The 20,206-nt window shown below is 46.8% G+C and overlaps 1 protein-coding gene across 1 annotated transcript; it reads right to left on the bottom strand.

Annotated features, from left to right (window-relative positions):
• Positions 1 to 741: 741 nt before the first annotated feature.
• GJA5 (gap junction protein alpha 5) lies at positions 742 to 18,336 on the bottom strand. Its single transcript, XM_019956678.2, has 2 exons — positions 18,175 to 18,336; positions 742 to 3,855 (listed from the first exon to the last, which is right to left on the bottom strand). The coding sequence occupies exon 2, from the start codon at positions 3,821 to 3,823 to the stop codon at positions 2,744 to 2,746; it is 1,080 nt and encodes a 359-aa protein (XP_019812237.1). The 5' UTR covers positions 3,824 to 3,855; positions 18,175 to 18,336; the 3' UTR covers positions 742 to 2,743.
• Between the last annotated feature and the right edge of the window lie 1,870 nt (positions 18,337 to 20,206).

Genomic DNA, 20,206 nt, shown 5'->3' with positions numbered 1-20,206 from the left:
GAGAAGGGAGTGGCTACCCACTCTAGTTATTCTTGCCTGGAGAATCTCATAGACAGAAGAACCTGGTGGGCTACAGTCCATGGGGTTGCAAAGAGTCGGACATGACTGAGCGACTTACACACACAGGTCTATTTCACAGAGTCATTTCTGAGGTCTTCACTTTCCTAAAACCTTAGCCACTCCTTAAGGCCAAGTCAGGTATCTCCTCCTCTAATGTAGCTTTTTTCACGTGGATCACTTCTTAGAGCCTTATAGGTCCTAGAATTGGTCATTAATGAATTTCTATTTCATTCTCTTTTGTTTCCTTTATGTAATTTAGTTTAACCATCTTAAGTAGACTGTGAGCTCCATAATGGCAAGTTCTGGAATCATTCCTGAACATCCCAGGTTTTCAAATTCTATGTAGTCAATATAATGGCAAAAATAATGAAGATAATAGCAATAATTGTAATTTAATGACAGACTATGATTTCCCAGGCACCCTGCTGAACTCTTTACAAACACTATCTCATTTAACAACCTGTGAGGTAGATATTACTAGGTTCAGTTTACAGATGAGGAAACCAAGCTTCAGGGATTAAGTAGCTTGCTGGAGTCCAGTTGTAAATCAGCAGCTGCAATTTTCACCCTAGCATGTGTGATTCCAAAGCCCTTTGCAATATTGATCAAGTGCTCCCCTCCCCTACCAAGTCTGCTACCTCTATCTTATAGTCATACCATGAAAGGGACACAAAGAAGAGATACATGGAGGGCCAGACTTTATTTGGACAAACTACACATATTATTTCCTTTTTCTTCCTGAAAGCCCCTTCATGAAGGACTGATTTCATAGAATTTCTAACCCAAGAACACTTATTGCATAAAACAAACACCCTTGAGAGATAGTGGGAAAGATGGTCTTGTTTTGTTTTGGAGAGTCTTAATGCCAGTGCCAGACAATAGATTAAAAGGTGTTCCCTCCAGGGATCTGGGATAACCAATCATTCTTCCCTAAATGGCATCCCAGTCAGTTTCCTCCACCCCTCTGCCCACATCCTTCTCTCTCCCCACCAAGAGCATTCAAGTCTCAGCAGAGGGGCCCAGAGATGGGCAGGTGGGGCAGAGGCTGAGCCTCCTTCTGAGCCTTCAACCTCCTCTATCCAGGCCTCTCAGGGCTATATCTTTAGGTTGATGACACTGAAAACAGTGAGTCTCAGCCCTCTGCCGGGCATCTAGAGGAAAGCAGGAAAACCCAAGTGTCTCTAAGATATTCTTTCCTTATTTCTGGACTCCCCTCCCCTTCATCCACTTTATCAGCATACACACACACAAACACACATGCATTTTAAAAAGTAATCATCTCCCTGTAAGTTTCAGCATCCAATTCTGAGCATCATTTATCTCCATCCAAAGTGGCAACCACCCATTATGGACAGACTGAAGAGAGAAACCTGGCCAGTCCCTGGGGAGACACAGCTTTTCTGCCATCCCCACTGCTTTTGGCAGTTTCTTTGGGAGCACTGGGAAGACACAGGCATCTCTGTGCTCTTAAACAGGGCCCTGCCAAGAGAACTGGAGATTCCCTTACTGCTTTCATGCCCCTGCTAAATACTCCAGGGAAAGGGAAATCTGGGGGCCTCCATAGTTGTCATCACACCTCCTCTTGGCACTCGAAGTTGGCAGTCAGCAAGGGAAGCAAACAGGAGGGGAAAATAGTTTTCCAGTATTTTCTCTCCTTTTTTATTTCTATCTTCACAACAGAATTATTCTTTTTCCCAAGGGGAATCTGAGAAGCACAATGTCCTCTTTGTTTTCATAAGACCTAGGGAAATTCCACTGGCCTCCATGGCTGGTGAACTGGTCAGGATTCAAGAGAGGACAATGGCTTCTTGGGCATTCTGGTCAATAAGGTGTTTAGGGGAGCACTCGAGGGACTGCCAAAGGGGGAATGGAAGGGATGGTGTCTATCATCAGCTTGAACTGTAAAAGAGCTGCAGGATGCCAGGTGGTGGCAGGAATTCCAGTGGAATTGTGTGTACAGTGACTCCCCGGGAGAGCTTTCCAGCCCCAGGGGCTGGTTGCACACCCTGGCAGAAGGAAAGGCTGCAATATCACCAAGGTGAGACATTTGCCAGAGGTGCATACCAAGGCACTTGTAAAGTTGAGCTTGCTGGTTGAGTTCCAAGGACTTCTTTTTAAGTAAGACTGGGCAGAGGGAGGGGCAGCCGAGGGCAGACCACGGCAACCTCACCACCATTCCAAGGTATGGTCCAAGGAGACAACACACAAGAGCACATCTGAGGCATGTTTCCTGACTCATGCTCATTGTTGGATTGGGAACTTTGGGCTCTTTCTTGCCAGAGGAAGGGTGTTCAGATCAAGGAAGTCAGAAGGACCTAGAGAATCCATCAGCTGTGTGGCTGTTGTGTAGAGTCATCTTACCCCTCTGGCTATCCCTCCCAGGCCAGATTTGCTATGATCCCCTCCCTTCTTCCATCCCATTCACAGAGTAATCTGAAAGACTTCATTGAGGATTCTGGGTGGATGTGGATGGGGAAGAGACAGCAGCCTGGACAGATAGCTATGTCTCTGACCGCATCCACAAAGACCTGCTAACATCTTCTGGGAAGAATGAGCAATGCCATTGAGACCCAGAGTCCAAAAATAGCATAGCAGTGGTGAGAATGAAAGAGATGGGGTCAGAAAGGACATGCCTTCCCTCTCTGAGTTCCTCTGTTCCCATCTGGTTCTCCCACACTGGAGGTCACACCGACAGGTCATCTGACCTGGCCTTGCTACTGGCCTTGCTGAGACGGCGCTTGTCACTCTGGTAGCCGTGGGGGAGGCTGGGTCCTGGGGAGCCTTCATTGGGTACCTCGGGCTTCTGGGCATAACGGATGTGAATAAAGCCTTCTCTCGGAATCTGCTCCTGACTTCGCACCTGCTCCGTGGCCAGGTTATCTGTGTTCTGCTGGGAGGCCATCTTGTTACTGAATGGACTGAAGAATTTCCCCCCAGGGCCATTCTCCAGGCACTGATTGAAGTCAGGGGGTGGTGTGCAGCTCTGGACTCTGCCGGCCGAGGGACCAGGAAGCTGGCACTCACCCACGCCTGGCTGGGACTTGACATATCGCTGCCTAATCTTTTTCCAGCCCAGGTGGTAAAGTTCAGCAAGACTGAGGAAAAGGGACAGTCCGGCCACCGCCAGCATAAAGACAATGAAGACATTCTTTTCCGTGGGCCGGGACACATAGCAGTTGACGGGGTGGGGACAGGGACTCCTGCGGCAGACATGCAGGGTGTCCAGGAAGACCCCATAGAGGAGGTACTGGCCCACAATGAAGGCCACCTCCATGGTGGTGCGGATCAGGATGCTGCAGACGTAGGTGTTGAGTAGACTGCCCTGGAGGGCAATCCTTCCATTCACTTCTTCCCAGCAGGACAGCTCTGTCTTCTCGGCCACCGGGTACTCGTAGGAGCCAGCAGCCCGAGCCTCTTTGGCCCTCTCCGCCTCCCGGAGCAGCTTCCGCTTCTCCTGCACGCGCACCATGTGCACGGCGTGGCCCAGGTACACCAGCGAGGGCGTGGAGACGAAGATGACCTGCAGCACCCAGTATCGAATGTGGGAGATGGGGAAGGCTTGGTCATAGCAGACGTTCTCGCAACCAGGTTGCATCGTATCACAGAGGAAATCAGCCTGCTCATCGCCCCAGGATGACTCGGCAGCCGTGCCCAGCACCAGCATGCGGAATATGAAGAGGACTGTGAGCCAGACCTTGCCGATCACCGTGGAATGCTTGTGTACTTCCTCCAGAAACTCTCCCAGGAAGCTCCAGTCACCCATCTTGGCTCAGCAGAAGACAGGCGCCAAGACTCCTGCCAATGGGGCAGAGAGAAAAACAGAAGGATGGTTCTGCGGATGTCTGAGAAGTCCGATCATGTCCTGTGATTCCACTGACCCAAACCAATACGTTCCTTAAGAAAGGCAACTTAAAAATCAGATTCACCTGAAAGGCTCTCCTTCTCCCCCATGCCCAGTAAAAATGAAAGAGAAGACTCAAAGGACTCCTGATTGCAAGATTAGAGTATGATTCCCATACTTTAATGGATCTAGAAATCAACTGAGATGTGTGTTAAAATGTGTGTGGATCCTGTGCTTTTACCTCCAGAGATTCTACTCTGGGAGGTCTGGGTTGGCCCCTGAGGGAATCTTGATTTGCAGCAAGTAGCCTCAGTTATTCTGATGCAGATATTCAAGGACCTCACCTGTGAAATATTGGAGTAGTGTAGGACAGGAATCTGCAAGTGTGACTCTGGACTTTTGCCTCACTGAGTCTGTTTCCTTGTCTGTAAAATGGGAATAGCTACACCAGAGGATTTGAGGGTTAAATGAGATGAGGTATGTGATATGCTGAAAATCATAGCTCACATGTTCCATATGGTTGAGTGGCTGTTGGGTAAAAAATATTTTTCTGACTTCAACAGGTAGAACTAGGTGGTAGAGAAAAAAGAGGGTGGGAGTAGCAAATTTGGCTCCTCAGGAAGCATTTTCTAGCAATCGGAGCCTTGCAGCATGGGTCAGATCTTCTGGGAGGTGGCAAAGGTGGCTCAGATGGTAAAGAATCTGCTGGCAATGTGGGAGACCTGGATTTGATCCTGGAGTTAGGAAGGTCCCCTGGAGGAGAGAATGGTATCCCACTCCAGTACTCTTGCCTGGAGAATCCCCATGGACAGAGGATCCTGGGGGTGGTGGTGGGGGGGGGGGGGGGCGGCGGCTATAGTCCATGGGGTCGCAAAGAGTTGGACCTGACTGGGCAACTAAGCACAGCAGCACAAAGAAGACATTCAGAGGTTTCTCAGGTTCCCCCAGCTGGTGAGCAGCTGCTAGTGCTGATCTACTCCTCACTGCAGTGCAACCATTCCAGTGTGCCTTTCAGCTTGTCCTTCTGCATACAGAAGGCATCCACCCCCAGACCTGCCCACCTTACATTCAGAATAAATGCCCCAAACCTCTAAGTCTCACCTAGAACCTTCCCTCATAGGTCCTGGCATATTTCATCAGCCTCATTTCCTGCTGGTCCCCAGCATGCCAGTTCCTGAAAGATTCTTGAATGCCTTCCTCCCAACCGCCTCCTACATGTTTCCTCACCCCTGGCTGAATCCTATATACTCTTCAAAACTGAACCCAGTCATTGCTTCTCCAGCCCTCCCTGGGTTCCTCACGCTGAATATCTTCAGCTCTGCAGTGACCCTGGGGATACTCAGTCCTCTCCTAACATCTTGTGATCCTCCTTCTGTCTACGTTCTTCCAGTAGGAGCTCCTTGAGAACAAGACTTGCCTTTTCCTCTGTACCATCATCACCTAGCCCAGAGTGGGGGCTTAGTAAATCTTAGTTGAATGAATGAAGGAGCGGGTGGCAGGCACTGATGTTTCCTACTCATGGCAAACCAATCCCCTATTCTTTGCCTGTGTCCATTAGCAGGATAAGAAGGTCAGCTATCACTTTCTCAGCCTTCACTGCAGTTAGTTTTGCTCTGTGAGGTGAGGTGGGGAGGGTCTAATGTGGAAGGAGTGCTCTAGAAAATGTTTTCCATCCCCCAGTAAACAGAGAGAGCCTCCCTTGAAGTCCTCTTCACCCCCACGACTGCCTGTGGACAGGTTGTGTGAGTCAAGATGCCTGAAGCTGCCCAGGGAATCTCAGAAATGCAACCAGTGCCCCAAGGCTTCTGAATCAACTCTTGACTCTTCTCAGAATTTTTACTTGATGAGCAATAAATGTTCGTATGGCTTAAGCCTTTAATCAACCAGTCCTAATGAAAAAAAAAAAAAAAAGGAGGGAGTTGAAGATAAATATTCCCTTCTTGGAATCTTAAAACCTCAGACTCTGATGGGACTTTAGAGGTTGTCAAGTTCAAACCTTAACCTTCACATCTTTGTTGCCAGCATGCCCCCTATCCTATCCCAGTTCCAGTTGTTATGCATAAGAGGAAGGAAGAACAGGACCATATTTCATGGTCCAGGCTTTGGCTTCTGAGTTGATATCTTGACAGAGACCAGCCTCTTGGCTCTGTCTTCCCCCAGCACTCCACTCCCCAACCCTGAGAGTACACAGAGTCCCTGGGAATGAAAGGGTCCGTGAGTAAGCAGAAAGGACCTTATCTGTGTTCGCCTTCATATCAAAGACCCTTCCAAGTCTTGAGACCTCTCCTCTGGTTTGTGACCAGACATCTGCCCTTTTCCTCACATGATTAAGGGCCCCCTCCCAAAGTGGAAAATTGTGGCGCGTTTTTCCAAAAGGAAAATAGCTGATTAGATAAGAATTTGAATGGTCTACGATCCCTTCTGGGCGCGTGCACAGTGTTCAGCACCTTCAGGGTCATCAGCACACATGCAGAGGCCAGGATGTGGCGAGTGTCAGAGAGAAGGGAGGGAGAGAAGGGGAAAGAGAAGGATTAAAAAGAGGGAAAAGACGAGGGAGTGGTGGAAATGGGGGGAAAGAGACTGTAACAGTTCAGGGAAGTCCGTTTGGGGGTTAGTTAAGTGGAGTTCAAATCCTTGTGAGTATCTGCTGAGCTTGGAGAAGTTACTGGATCTATGTCTCAATTTCCTCCCATGCAAAATGGATATACTGTTATTTAGCTCATCAAGTATTATGAGGGGATACATAAAAAGCACTTCACACAGTACTCAGAATATAAGAACCAAATAAAAGGCAGCCATTTCTAGCAAGGAAAGTGGTGGGGAAAGACAAAAATAAAAGAAAGTGGAAGGTGGAGAGATGTGAATTATCAAGCAGAAGAGAGAAACAGAGGAGAAGGGCAGAAAGCCAGAGAGAAAGAGAAAGGTTAATGAAAAAGAAACGGAACAGATGTATATTCTTCCAGGGCAAGTTTTTCAAACTCTCCTCCATCCCTGAAGACTTTTCCCTTGATCTTCTGGCACTGTCATTCATTCCTTGCAAGTCCCCAAGGATGTATAAAAATAGTTCAAGGCAAAGAATGTGATGCTTTGGTCTGGTCTGCCAGGAGGCTTGCCTGCTGACTCCCTCACTTGTGGTCCAAGGGGTCCCACCTGGAAGAGGTAAAGCACAGGTACCAGAAAGGAAAGCAGTCTTGATAGAATATCAGAAAGACAATCTTTGCTGTTGTTGTTTAGTCACTAAGTCGTGTCCGACTCTTTTGCAACCCCATGGACTGTAGCCTGTCAGGCTCCTCTGTCCACTGGATTTCCCAGGCAAGAATAAGGAAATGGGTTGCCATTTCCTTCTCCAGGGGATCTTCGTGACCCAGGGATCAAACCCACGTCTCCTGCACTGGCAGGTGGGTTCTTTACCCCTGAGCCTCTGGGGAAGCCTCATTGGGAGAGAACAACAGAAACTAACTAACTGAGGAGGTGTGGACTGAGGCAGACCGGGAGCCCTGGTGGCAGCATATAGGGTGAAACACCTCTCATCTGTAACTTCTTGGATGACTCAGACAGGGTCAGAGAAACTTCACATTGCTGTTATGTACAAGCTGCTCAGCTTATAATAGGAAAGTTCCCTGGCTAAAGTCAATTTCCTGACTCCTCTGGGTGTCTTTGGGCCCCTTACAACCTCAGCCAAAGAAACTTGTAGATGAGATACTCATTGAGTTTTCTGGGTGAATAGCACACAATATACTTTGTAGATTATTATCTATTTCTTGGCAGGAAGTGTGTTAGGAGGGCAAAGGAAGCTGCCCATGCCATGAATAAACCTATCAAATACAAATGGTAGTATACGCCACTGCTTTGTCTGTGATCTTCACTAGCTTCCTGCTGTTTATAAAGTTCAAACTATTTAACTTGCTCTTGAGACCCTCCACAGTGTGTGTATGCTCAGTCGTGTCCAACTCTTTGCGACCCCACAGACTGTAACCCACCAGGTTCCTCTGTCCATGGGATTTCCCAGGCAAGAATATTGGAGGGGGTTGCCATTTCCTACTCCAGGGTATCTTTCCGACTGAGGGGTTGAACCTGAGTCTCTTGTGTCTCTTGCATCTCTTGCATTGGCAGGTGGATTCTTTACCTACTTCGCTACCTGGGAAGCCCTCCCCATCCTATCTATTTCTGCTGTTCCCCTCACATACTCAATACTTAAGCTACACAACTCCCCACACACATATTCATGACCCACAATTTCTCATCTCTTTATCTTTTTTCCTATATAGCTGGTATTGTTTTATTTTTAATTTTTATTGGAGTATAGTTGCTCTACAATGTTGTGTTAGACTCTGCTATCATACAGAGTAAAGTCAGAAAGAGAAAAACAAATGCCATATATTAATGCATATATGTGGAATCTAGGAAAACGGTACAGACAAATCTATTTGCAAAGCAGAAATAGAGACACAGATGTAGAGAACAAACATAAAGACATCAAGAGGGGGGAAAGTGTGGGTGGGGTGAATTGGGAGATTGGGACTGACACATATGCACTATTGGTACTATAAATAAAATCGATAACTAATGACAATCTACTGTATGGCATAGAGAACTCTACTTAATGCTCTGTGGTGATCTAAATGGGAAAATCACCTCTTTATCTTGGCTTCTCATGTTCTCTTAGCCTATGATGTCCTTCCCTTTCCGTCATTCATTTAATACATTTATTGAATGCTTACCAGTTATCAGGCATCATTTAGTGAGGACAACACTGAAGATACAGCAACTAAAAAGACAAGCGTCCCTGCCTTTACTGAGCTGAACTGCCTTTATTTTCCTTCATTAAGGAGAGAGAATAAACGCATAATTGCAATAAAGCACAATGTGTGTTAACATTAGGGAAATACAGGGGCCTGGGGCTCAGTGGTGAAGAACCCTCCTGCCACAGCAGGAGACTTGGGTTTGATCCCTGGATCAGGAAGATCCCTTGGAGAAGGAAATGGCAACCCACAGCAGTATTCTTGCTTGGGAAATCATGTGGACAGAGGAGCCTGGTGGGCTACAGTCCACAGTCACAAAGAGTTGGACATGACTTAGAGACTAAGCAACAGCAGGGATGGAAACATAAGACGGGAGGTTGACTCCGGCTCAGGTGGGGCCTGGGCCCTTCGTAGAGCCCTGGATAGTTGAATTCTACAGCCCTTTGCAACTGATATGAGTTCTGAAGCCCCCAAGGCAAAAAGAGATAGTCCCTAGAACCTGGACAAGAACAACCCAACCCCAAACATTCTTTATTCCAAGAATTTCCATGTCCTCTTTCAATGTGTCACATTGTGGGACAAAGCAAAACTTTTGGAGAAGTAATTAGGGAACTTGTTTGGTAATAGTAATGTGGTGCTTGGATAAGACGGAAAGGGCCAAAGGAAGGTTTCTGTGCAAAGTGAGCATCATTTTACTCCTTCACTTCATGTATTATATGATTAGGAATAAAATTCAGTGTCTAGTTCCCAATCCAGCGCTCCTCCTTATGTTGGCACCTAGGCCGCCCTACACAGCCAATGTTTTTAAAGAAAACCAATTTAGAGCAGCCCAAATTAACCTAAACTCATAGTCAGCACCTCTTTCTCTGCCCCACCATTCTGAGTGGAAATGGAGACATTGTCTCAAATTGACCTCAGCCCTCTTTGATATCTCCTGAACTCTGAAGATGCTAAATTACCATCTAACAGTCGGGATATACTCCCACACTGGCCTATATGCTGCCTTATCCTTGTTCTCCAAAAACTTCTTGTCTTTCAGCTAACTTGCACTATGTGTCTGCTATTATTCTCGGCACTGAAATAATACCTCAGAGGTACCAGGCCTGGCAGAGACTAGGCAGTCAATATCTGTTGAATTAATAAACAGATCAGGGGACTTCCCTGGTGGTCTGGTGGTTACAACTCCACGCTCCCATCATAAGGGGCACAGGTTTGCTGCCTGGTTAGAGAACTAAGATTCCACATGCTGCACAGCCCAGCTAGCCAAACAAGCAAAAACCCAGATTAGACATGATTCCTGCCCTCAAGGATTTAACAGCTTCCCCTATAAGATGGGTAGTAGACTTCTCAAAGTGAATACTTAGTATTTTTATTGCATTAGGTTTTCTTATTCGGTGCATAATAAATGTTTTCTTAATGATTGGGGGAAGAATGTTTGATCTAGTAATAAAGTTGCATTACCTCTGACACAGCCCCCAAATGGAGTGGGGGACGTGAGACCCTTCCGTTGGTAGTCATCCTGCTCACTGCAGTCCTTTAGTCATGACTGCAGCACGAACTAGGCAAGCTGCAGGTGACAAGTGCCACCCAGCACATAGCAGAAACTGCACCTTCGTCTCTCCTGCTCAGAAGGTGTGTTGCAAGTGAGTTAGAAGCTACTGTGAGGAGGCCTTGAAAATTCTCTTTCTTTTGTTGATTCTAGTTCTGTCCTCTGGAACAAACATATCAGTCCTTACAATATGTTATTTTTTAATTCATTAATTAATTTCTTTTTGGTTGTTTTGGGTCTTTGTCGCTGCATATGGGCTTTCTCTAGTTGTGGAGAATGGGGGCTATTGTCTAGCTGGGGTGCGAAGGCTTCTTATTGTGGTGGCTTTTCTTGTTGTGGAGCACAGGCTCTAGAGCGTGGGTTCAATGGTTGTGGCGCACGGGCTCAGTTGCTCTGCAGCATGTGGAATCCTTCCAGACCAGGTATCGAATTCAAATCCCCTGCATTGGCAGGCAGATTCTTATTGACAGTACCACCAGGGAAGTCTATAGTATACTGCTGCTGCTGCTACTGCTGCTAAGTCGCTTCAGTCGTGTCCAACTCTGTTCGACCCCATAGACGGCAGCCCATCAGGCTCCCCCGTCCCTGGGATTCTCCAGGCAAGAACACTGGAGTGGGTTGCCATTTCCTTCTCCAATGCATAAAAGTGAAAAGTGAAAGTGAAGTCGCTCAGTCGTGTCCGACTCTTAGCGACCCTGTGGACCGCAGCCTACCAGGCTCCTCCATCCCTGGGATTTTCCAGGCAAGAGTACTGGAGTGGGGTGCCATTGCCTTCTCCACTATAGTATTTTACTTAACAACAAATTTGTGTCCCCACCTCAGGGGCTGGGGCTTGGGTTTAATTGTAAAACCTTGAGTTTCCCACACGTAATGAGAATTATTTGCTCTGCTGACTCTGTATCATCTCTCCAACTCAACCCTGAGTTGAGTTGTCCTTGAAGATAAACCCCATAATGATTCATCATTGGATCCTCCCCCTGAAATCTCTCTATTCTCTCTTTTCCCTTAGAGCTTGATATTGTGCCCTGAAGTTGATAGGCAGATTTGTGTACTTTTTAGAAACAACGGTGGATGAATGACAGCATTCAGGTCACTCAAAACACCTAATGCCAGTAGAGGCAGCTCCTTGGGAAGCCAACCTAGGGTCACCTGCACAGTTACTATGGTGACCGGGATACCAGGGAAAGAAGAGCCATGAGCCTTCCTTCTGCGCATGAGGGAGCCCTCCACTTAACTGAACAGGACTGAGTGTGTCTATAGCAAGAGACTTGGTCACCACGGACTATTCCTTCTCTGCCCCCTCCCCACAGATTACTGGGAAACTCATCCAAGTTTGTCAAAATTAGATTTTAAGATCACTCTGCAGAGTCTGTGTCTAATTCTGGACAATGACACATGTTCTGGATAGTATCTACCAGACCTCTGGCTCTCAATAAAGATTGTTATTCATAGTAATAATAACAATCCCCTGGGCCCATGTTATAATTTCGCTCACCATGCAGTGGAATGCGGCAAGGGCAGGGTTGACTTGCTTCCCAATGAAGAGAATTCTGTTGTAAAAAGACCCAAAGGGTGTCACTTACAGGATGCCTTAGATGCAGTCTCATGTCAGTGCAGCTCAGTTCAGAAAGTGTCCATGAGCCTCAGTGCTATGCCAGATATCAAAGGTGGCTTTATAAAGTGAAGTGTCAGCTGTAACCATCATCTCAGAGCTCTTGTGAAGCTTACTTATGATTGTACATTTTTCTAATTTTCCTTCACCCCCAATAGTTTCTCCCTAAAATAGACTTGTAGGGAGAATTACGGGAGAGAGTGCTCTTGATCCTCAGCCACCTCATTAATCTTTATTATCCTCGCAGATTCTCAGTTCCATTTGCTAGTTTACCCAGAGTTACACAAAAAGGTGAGAATAAAAAGAGAATCTAACACTCTATGAGACCCTTCTATGTGCCAGATACTCTGCAAGTTTCTTGATATATATTTTCTCATTTGATTCTCACAGCAACCAGAGAAAGTAGGGACTGACCCTGTTCCCTTCTTACAGGCCTCAGTGGGGGTAGACTTGAGCAAGATCACTTGAGGGTGACTTGCTGGTAAGCGATGAAATTGGCATCAAAGCCAACTCTTGTCTTTTCTGACAGCAGTGCTCCTGCCTTAAGAATCATGCTAGATTCTAAATCACCTGAAGTTCCTTTCTTTGAAAATCCTTACTGGTCGAGGAGTGGCCTCTTTAACATAAGATAACTGCCACAGGGATGTTTGTGAAATAACTATGAGACTAGGGAGACTATTTGTACGTGGTTGAGGGTAATTCTTACATTTAGAACTTTCATTCTTTTCTTGATTTAGGTTTGTGGTAGCTACTTCAGCCTCAGGGAAAGCAACTAGCTAGATTTATGATATACCTATGGCTATTGAGTTGGGCGGAGAAGGCAATGGCAACCCACTCCAGTACTCTTGCCTGGAAAACCCCATAGATGGAGGAATCCGGTAGGCTGCCGTCCATGGGGTCGCTAAGAGTCAGACATGACTGAGCGACTTCACTTTTACTTTTCACTTTCATGCATTGGAGAAGGAAATGGCAACCCACTCCAGTGTTCTTGCCTGGAGAATCCCAGGGACGGGGAGCCTGGTGGGCTGCCATCCATGGGGTCGCACAGAGTTGGACACAACTGAAGCGACTTGGCAGCAGTAGCAGCAGCATTGAGTTGGGCAGTGTGGGCAACTTTCTCAGAATGAGAAGTCCAGGGGGCCTGCACCCCTGAATCTTAATCTCTAGAGAGGGGAGGAGGAGTTAGAGATGAGAGAGAGGGAGAAGGAGACAGATGGACGAGATTAAGTATCACTTTAGTTTTCCTTTTACTCCGGCCAAGGGCAGATAATTAACTCCTCTTTAAATTTAATTATTTGATTCTGGCAAGGACAGAGTGGGCCATTCAGAGATCCTGCTGGCTGACAGTTGTTTCAAAGCCAAGGAGGTAGAAGGGAGCAGGCAAAGTAGAGAAAGAGCATTATGCTAGGATAAGTAATCTTCTTAAAATGTTAGAAGATGTATTTACAAGGAATGGATGGGAGGGAATGGCAAATGGAGATATTGAATTACAAGGAAATATTGGGAGATCTTTATTATCCCAGAAGGGGTTGATTGATACTTATGTGGCTATTAATGAAAAATACATTTATGAAATGCTTTATTATTTCCAACATCTTGTCATCAATTCATAGTACAGTAGAGCTAAAAGGAATCTAGGAATCTAGGGATCAATCAAAATCAACCCCTTATGTCTCAACCCAAGATGAAGACCAGGGTCCAGGGAAGTTAAGTGGTAGTAATAACAGAAACCACTATCTGAGTGTTTTCCACGTGTGAAGCATTTTACAAGTCCACTTTCTAACTCTTACATTAGCCCTGCTAGGAAAGCAGTATTATCCCATTTTAGAGCTGAGAAAACTGAGACTCAGAGTTTAAAGAACTTGTACAGAGTCACACAAGTAGCAAATGCTGTGTAGGAGACTTGAACTTGGTCTACCTGACTTCAAAGCCTGCCTTTCTCTCTGTGCCTCTAAAAGGGAAAGAAAAGCAAAGAGGCCTTAGGACTGACAGGACTGACAGCTGGTGACAAAGCCATGACTGGAGCTCCAGTGTCTTAACTCCACAAGCAGGGCTTTCCCCACTTTCCCATAAGAGGCCCAGGGTTTTTCCTTTTAGCCTCTGGTTCATTGGCTGGCCATCCCTTGCATATGCTGTTCCTAGAATTGATGATCACATGGAGCCCTCAGCCCACAGTGGTCAGGATTCCCAGACTCCTCAGCATCTGCCACCGTTTGGCCAGAAATCACATATAGAAAGTTATTTCCTTTTTTAGCCAGTAAATGCCCTTGGCTGAGACACTGTCTACCGCTGGGTTCTCAGCTGGCCAAACAGCAGGCGCTGGAGTTCCATTGATGTCAGATTGCAACAAGAGCAATGGGAACAGAAATAGTTAGGTGGTAGGACTCATGCTTCCTCGGAAGAGTGGGATTCGAGCCTGCCTCCATCACTGTCTAGTAGTGTGACCTCTGGCAAGTCACATAACCTCTCAATTTCTTCCTCATTTGTAAAGAGGGCATGTTTCCTCATGGGGATTAAACAGTGTGTGAATAAGTGGAAACATCTAGAACCATAATAGGCACATAGTAGCCACTCAGTGATGTAGTTCCTTGTTTTCTGCCATTTCCAGTAAAAACTCCTCTCAAATAAGACCCAGCGAGCCACCTTGACTCAGCATTTGACATGAGCAGGCCGGCTAGAGGGCCTCAGCAAGGACCGCCCCCATGTGCTACCACGTGGGGGAGGGTGACTGTCAGAGGTGAGGAAAACATGGTCAATGGGAAGGATATTAATTTAACTCTACATCAGTTATGTCATTCGGTTTAAAGAAGAGTGGTAGGAGGAGAGGAAGAGACGTGTAGAGATCCACTCCAATCACGCTCCATTTATACTCATCATTGGTCCAGCCTGCCTCCCAACTTTCCTTTAACTCAAGATTTTGGGTCTGGAGATGGACTCATGAGTCGATATTACAATGTGTGCTTCATGTAATTCCTTCTTTCTGAGGAGCTGCAGCACTTAGGAATCTAATCACCAATCCGAAGGCACATCCACAAGGATAGCTTTGAAGGTGACTCAGTTTTCCATGAAAGAGAAATAGGAGGTTGTGTACTCTGTGATCTGAGGGGAAAGAGGCATCCTGACCCCTAACTACACCTGCACTTCCTAAAGTTCTGAATCACGGAGATGCGAGGTTGGATTCAGCTTCTAGAAGTCCTCTGTGGACAAGAGCCTCAGAAGACAGGTTTTTCTGGTTCCAGCTATTTGGTTGTGACTCCAGACAAGATCTTCCCTCTCCCTGAGCCTCAGTTCACTCATAGGTAAAACAAAGAGGTTGAGCTGGATGATTGTTTAGGCCCTTCCAGGTCTGTTAGAACATCAGGGGAATTTGTGACTTGCCCAGTTGTGATCATCTGGCAAATTAGTGGAAAGTCAAGAGGCAAATCCAGATTTTCTAATTCCCAACTTAGAGGTCAGCAAAAGTAGACCCAGAAAAAAAAAAAAAAAATCTGTGGTCATAAAAACCAGGCAGTACCTTCAGAATTTCAAGTCATGGTGAGCCTTCACTATGGAAAGACCTTTGCTTAAAACGAGACTCAATTCAAGAGACTTGGACTGAGCACCAGGTGACCTGTATTCTCCTCTGTTGTTCTATCATTCACTGAGCAGTTACTGCATGGTAGCCATTTAAAATACATCGTTTTATTTACTCTACATAAAACTTTACAAGGAAAGTATGTATTCACTTTGACAGATAAAGAAACTGAGGCTCAAAGACATTAAATCATTTCCCCAAGGTTTACACAGTTGAAATTCTAATCCAAATGTGGTTCCTTTTGCCCTGCCCCTGAATTAGAGAAAATCTAAGATCTTTCTGTGTTATTTCAGTACCTCTGATTCTGAGGCCTCCTGACTCCCTTTCCTTATGAAGGTGAGTTGATTACTAAAGGCTGAATTTTTCTTGCCCATTGTTTGCTAATATGTCAGAAACAATTGATTCACACAGTGGCATCAAGCTGTCCCTTGCCAGGAACCAGAAACTTCTGGCTATTGAAAGGGAAGTCAGCTTATTTCCTATGAGCCCTGAAGCTTTCCTGAAAAAGTGGGCATCTCTCCCCTTCAGTCAATTCAGTCCTGGAGCCCAGACACAGAGAACTGCTGGACTCCAAGGTGGGTGAGATCTTTCCTGGGACAGATGACAAAGCCTGGGCCTTGGGTCTCCCTAACCCTGAGGACTGTGAGTCTTCTAGTTCCTGTCTGATTGATCCACACCGACAGGCTCCCTGCTCTGTTTTGACCAGCTGGTCCCAGAGGCGAGATCAGCCAGGACTCATGAGGCCAGGCTGCCCTGTGGTAGCCCTGCTGGCTGTGAGAGCCCAGAAGCCTCCACTGCGGGTGCCCCCAACCAGCTGGCGGAGATGAAGAGGAGCAGGTGGACAGTGGTGCCACTGCCAGGCAACAGGACTGTACAGATACTTACATGCAAGAAGCAGGGAGGTTTGGGGGGAAATGGAAACTCAGAAAACACAGCCAAGGATGGGAGGCAGAAGAGCCCGTGGTGTGAGTGAGCTGAGTATGGTGTTCTCCCAACTACACTGGCCCTGGCTCTCTCTTGTTTCCAACAATCATTTCCCTTTTCTGAGCCTTGTTTTCCTCACTTGCCAAAGGAAACCTAAGAGACCACTTCCAATTCTAAAGGCCTAGGACTTCAGGGCAGTATCTGGAGTCAGGGACAGGAGTGAGGCAGGTAATAGACAAGAACAATAACCGGTTTCAACAACGCAGCGAGAACATCTCTGGAATTCCAGGCAGTGGCCAAGCAGGGAACACGGTTGTGTTACTGCCATGGCTCTGTGAACGTCATGTGTCTGGGGAGGGGACGCCCCAGGATGCCAGTTTGGAAGCCAGGAAACTCATGTCCTGGTATGGTTTACTGTATGCCAGTGGTCTCTGGGGCTGCTCCTTGACCGCCAGCAAGGGAGGAAAAGGCTTGGAGAGACAGCAGGGGGAGCAGGCTCTGAACAGCAATGGTGCCCTAGGGACCCTGGCTGAAGGGTGGCAGGTTCAGAGCTGTCCCTGGTGAACGGCAAGTCAGGGGCTGGGCTGGGCTATGACTCTCAGGTCAGTGGGTGGAAGAGATAGAGGCCACTTGGCCTGATGATGTAAAAGTCAGGCTGGGATGCTTCTAAATACCAGCTTATGTCCCTAGCCATGAGCCTACCACCCCAGGCAGATGGAGGTGGCCTTGGTCTCTTCTCTGTCCAATGTCACTGGATCTCTCCCAGGTCGCCTGACTCCCTGCCTGGTGTCCTTTCTTGTCTCAGGCCAGTCAGACTCTGTGTGCCAGAGCTGTGTTCAGAAAACAGCTCGGTGAGATGCTGAGGAGTCAGAACCAGGAAGTCCTCCATTATGGTGGGATATTGAGAGAAGGAATGAAGGAAAAACTGAGCCAAGGTGCAGTAAGGATGTCAAATCCTTTGTCGGGCTTCCCTTCTGTGGTGTTTCTGAGGTGCATTTGAGCTTAGGAATCTCAGCCTTGGACAATGTTACTGCTGACGGTAATGAGAGGGGTCCTGTTACTTCAAACCTTCCATCTTATAGCTGAGGAAAGTGAGGCCCAGAAGGGGAATTGTCTGGTCCAAGATCACAAGCCCCTCAGTGCAGTATAAACCAGGTCTCTTGGCCCCCTGAGCCCCAGTTCCTTTACCACATGCTTGAAAGGGAGATGAAGGGGCCAACAGAAACCTTCCTGCCCTGTGCCCAGGAGGAAAGGAGACCGCCCATGGGTGCTTCTCTGGGGCTTTCTCTCTGGGTCTCACCAGCTTCTTTCCTCCAGCACGAGGGGCCAGATTGCTCACAATGTACAGCAGGGACATGATACTCCACAAGAAACCAGGCAGGGAATATTTTTAAACCATCCAACATGCCTTAGGGGGGAAAAAAAATCAAAACACTCTTCTAGATGCTGTGGAAACATTTCAAAAGATTCCAAGCCTAGAGGAAGCATCGTAAAATAGTGATCGTTTGAGTTTTTAAAGGGCCAATTCCAGTCTTCACAAAAGTTCCTGGAAATGGCCTGGTGTCCTGCTTAGAAGATGCCCCTGCAGCATGGAGACTCTGTGAGAGGTAGACAGATGGCAGAGGCCCTCCACTTGCGTTTCTACAGCTCCTTCTAAATCGAGTACGTGATTTATCTACTGCTTCCTAAGCCATCCTCTTTAATATACCCAGAGCTGACCATCACAGGGGCTGGTGGTGAGAGAGGTAGGAGAGAAACCCACAGGTGCAGAGAAAGAGCTTTGTTGTGACCAGCCTGTAATTCAAGACTTTCTCTATGGCTCTTTCCCATCAATTGGTAGTTTTAGCTCTTAAAATCCAAGTTTACTCTTACCTTCTTCTCCTCCTCCTTCTGTCTGGAATTCCCGTAGGCTTCTTGGTTCTCTGGCCGCCTGTCCTCCGCTGCCCACTCTTCCTCGCTCTCCAGCCTGTCAGTCGCTCCTCTCCCACCCTCTTTTTAATCGCTATCTGTCACCCTCCCTCCGCCCACTTCTTCCTACTCTTTCTCTCTCCTCCCACTTCCCCCTCAGGATCTCTCCCTCCCCTCTCCCTTTTGTGCTCCTAGGATCTTTGCTTGTTTAAAAAGTTTTCTCCCCTTGACCTGCTTGCAGCCTTTCCACACAGCGTTCTCCCCAGAAGGAGACTGAGCCCTCCCCCTCCCCCCGGCCCTCCCCCTGTCATTGTTGCCACAGTCCTCGAGCTAGCCCTCTCTCCTTCAGGCTGGTTGTGCAATGGTGCTAGTCTTTGCCTGCCCACCCGCTGCTGAGCTGCTTTCCTGGGCATCAATGGGAAAACCGGTACTACCCCAGAGATCCCTCTTCCCCATCCTTTTCCTGTTGTCAGAAAAATGGACTGCGCATTCACAGAGCAGGTTTTTCGGGGATGTCTACTATGCCCACATCAGTGAGCTGAACACAGAAAACATGCTCTCACAAATCACAAACACCAGCACCCAGAATAGACACCAGGGGTCACCTGAAAGCTCCAAAGGGCGGGGAGAGGGCATCTCCACTGCCCAGGACCACTCTCTCCTTCTCTAATGCAAAGAGAATACTTTTATGTGTCAGGCACCGGGATGGGGTGAGATAGATATGGATATAGATATGGATATAGACATAATATTACAAGCTGGAATCAAAATTTTGGGGGAAAATATCAACAGCCTCAGATAGGCAGATGATACCTCTCTAAAGGCAGAAAGTGAAGAGGAACTAAAGAGCCTCTCGATGAGGATGAAAGAGGAGAGTGAAAAAAACTGGCTTAAAACTCAACATTCAAAAATCTAAGATCATGGCATACAGTCCCATCACTTCATGGCAGATAGATGGTGAAACAATGGAAACAGTAACAGACTTTATTTTCTTGGGCTCCAAAATCACTGCAGATGGTGACTGCAGCCATGAAATTAAAAGATGCTTGCTTCTTGGAAGGAAAGATATAACAAACCCAGACAGTGTATTAAAAGGCAGAGACATCACTTTTCAGACAAAGGTCCATCTAATCAAAGCTATGGTTTTTCCAGTAGTCATATATGGAGGTGAGAGTTGGACTATAAAGAAACATGAGTGCCAAAGAATAGATGCTTTTGAACTGGTGGCGTTGGAGAAGACTTTTGAGAGTCCCTTGGACTGCAAGGAGATCAAACCAGTCAATCCTAAAGGAAATCAATCCTGAATATTCATTGGAAGGACTGACGCTGAAGCTGAAGCTCCAATACTTTGGCCACTTGATACAAAGAGCTGACTCATTAGAGAAGACCCTGATGCTGGGTAAGATTGAAGGCAGGAGGAAAAGGGGGTAACAGAGAATGAGATGGTTGGATGACATCACTGACTCAATGGACATGAATCTGAGCAAACTCCAGGAGATAGTGAAAGACAGGGAAACCTGGGGCGCTGTAGTCCATGGGGTCGCAAAGAATCGGACAGGACTTAGCAACTGAATAACAATAGGGCCAGCCTATGCTAAGTGGGAGAAAAGATTGTTCCTTGTCCGCAAGAGGCTGATATTCTAGTTGCAGAAAAGAGCTATTCAGATAAAGCAGTTAGTATAAAGGCAGTATCTATATGTATTTATCGTCAATGCATAATGATATAATGCAGTGTTAAATTGGGTGGGGAAAACACCATTTGGACAACATGTTCATTAGAGTGATGTCTGATAATGGTGAAGGGGGCAGGGAAAGGCATATTTACTGAAGGCCTTCTAAGTACCAGGCATTCTCACCTCACAACACTGCAGGGTAGATGCTCTGTTATTATTTCCATTTTATAGAAAAGAAAATTCAGACCCAGAGAAGTTTAGTGACTTGCCCAAGATTATTCAGTTAATAGGGGGAGGAAATGTCTGCCTGATGCTAAAGGCCA

The sequence above is a fragment of the Bos indicus genome, chromosome 3 (assembly GCF_029378745.1).
Source record: "Bos indicus isolate NIAB-ARS_2022 breed Sahiwal x Tharparkar chromosome 3, NIAB-ARS_B.indTharparkar_mat_pri_1.0, whole genome shotgun sequence".
In the NCBI taxonomy this organism is placed as follows: domain Eukaryota; kingdom Metazoa; phylum Chordata; class Mammalia; order Artiodactyla; family Bovidae; genus Bos; species Bos indicus.
Note: the sequence above shows the minus strand (reverse complement) of the source record. Positions and strands in the feature narration are given on the sequence as shown.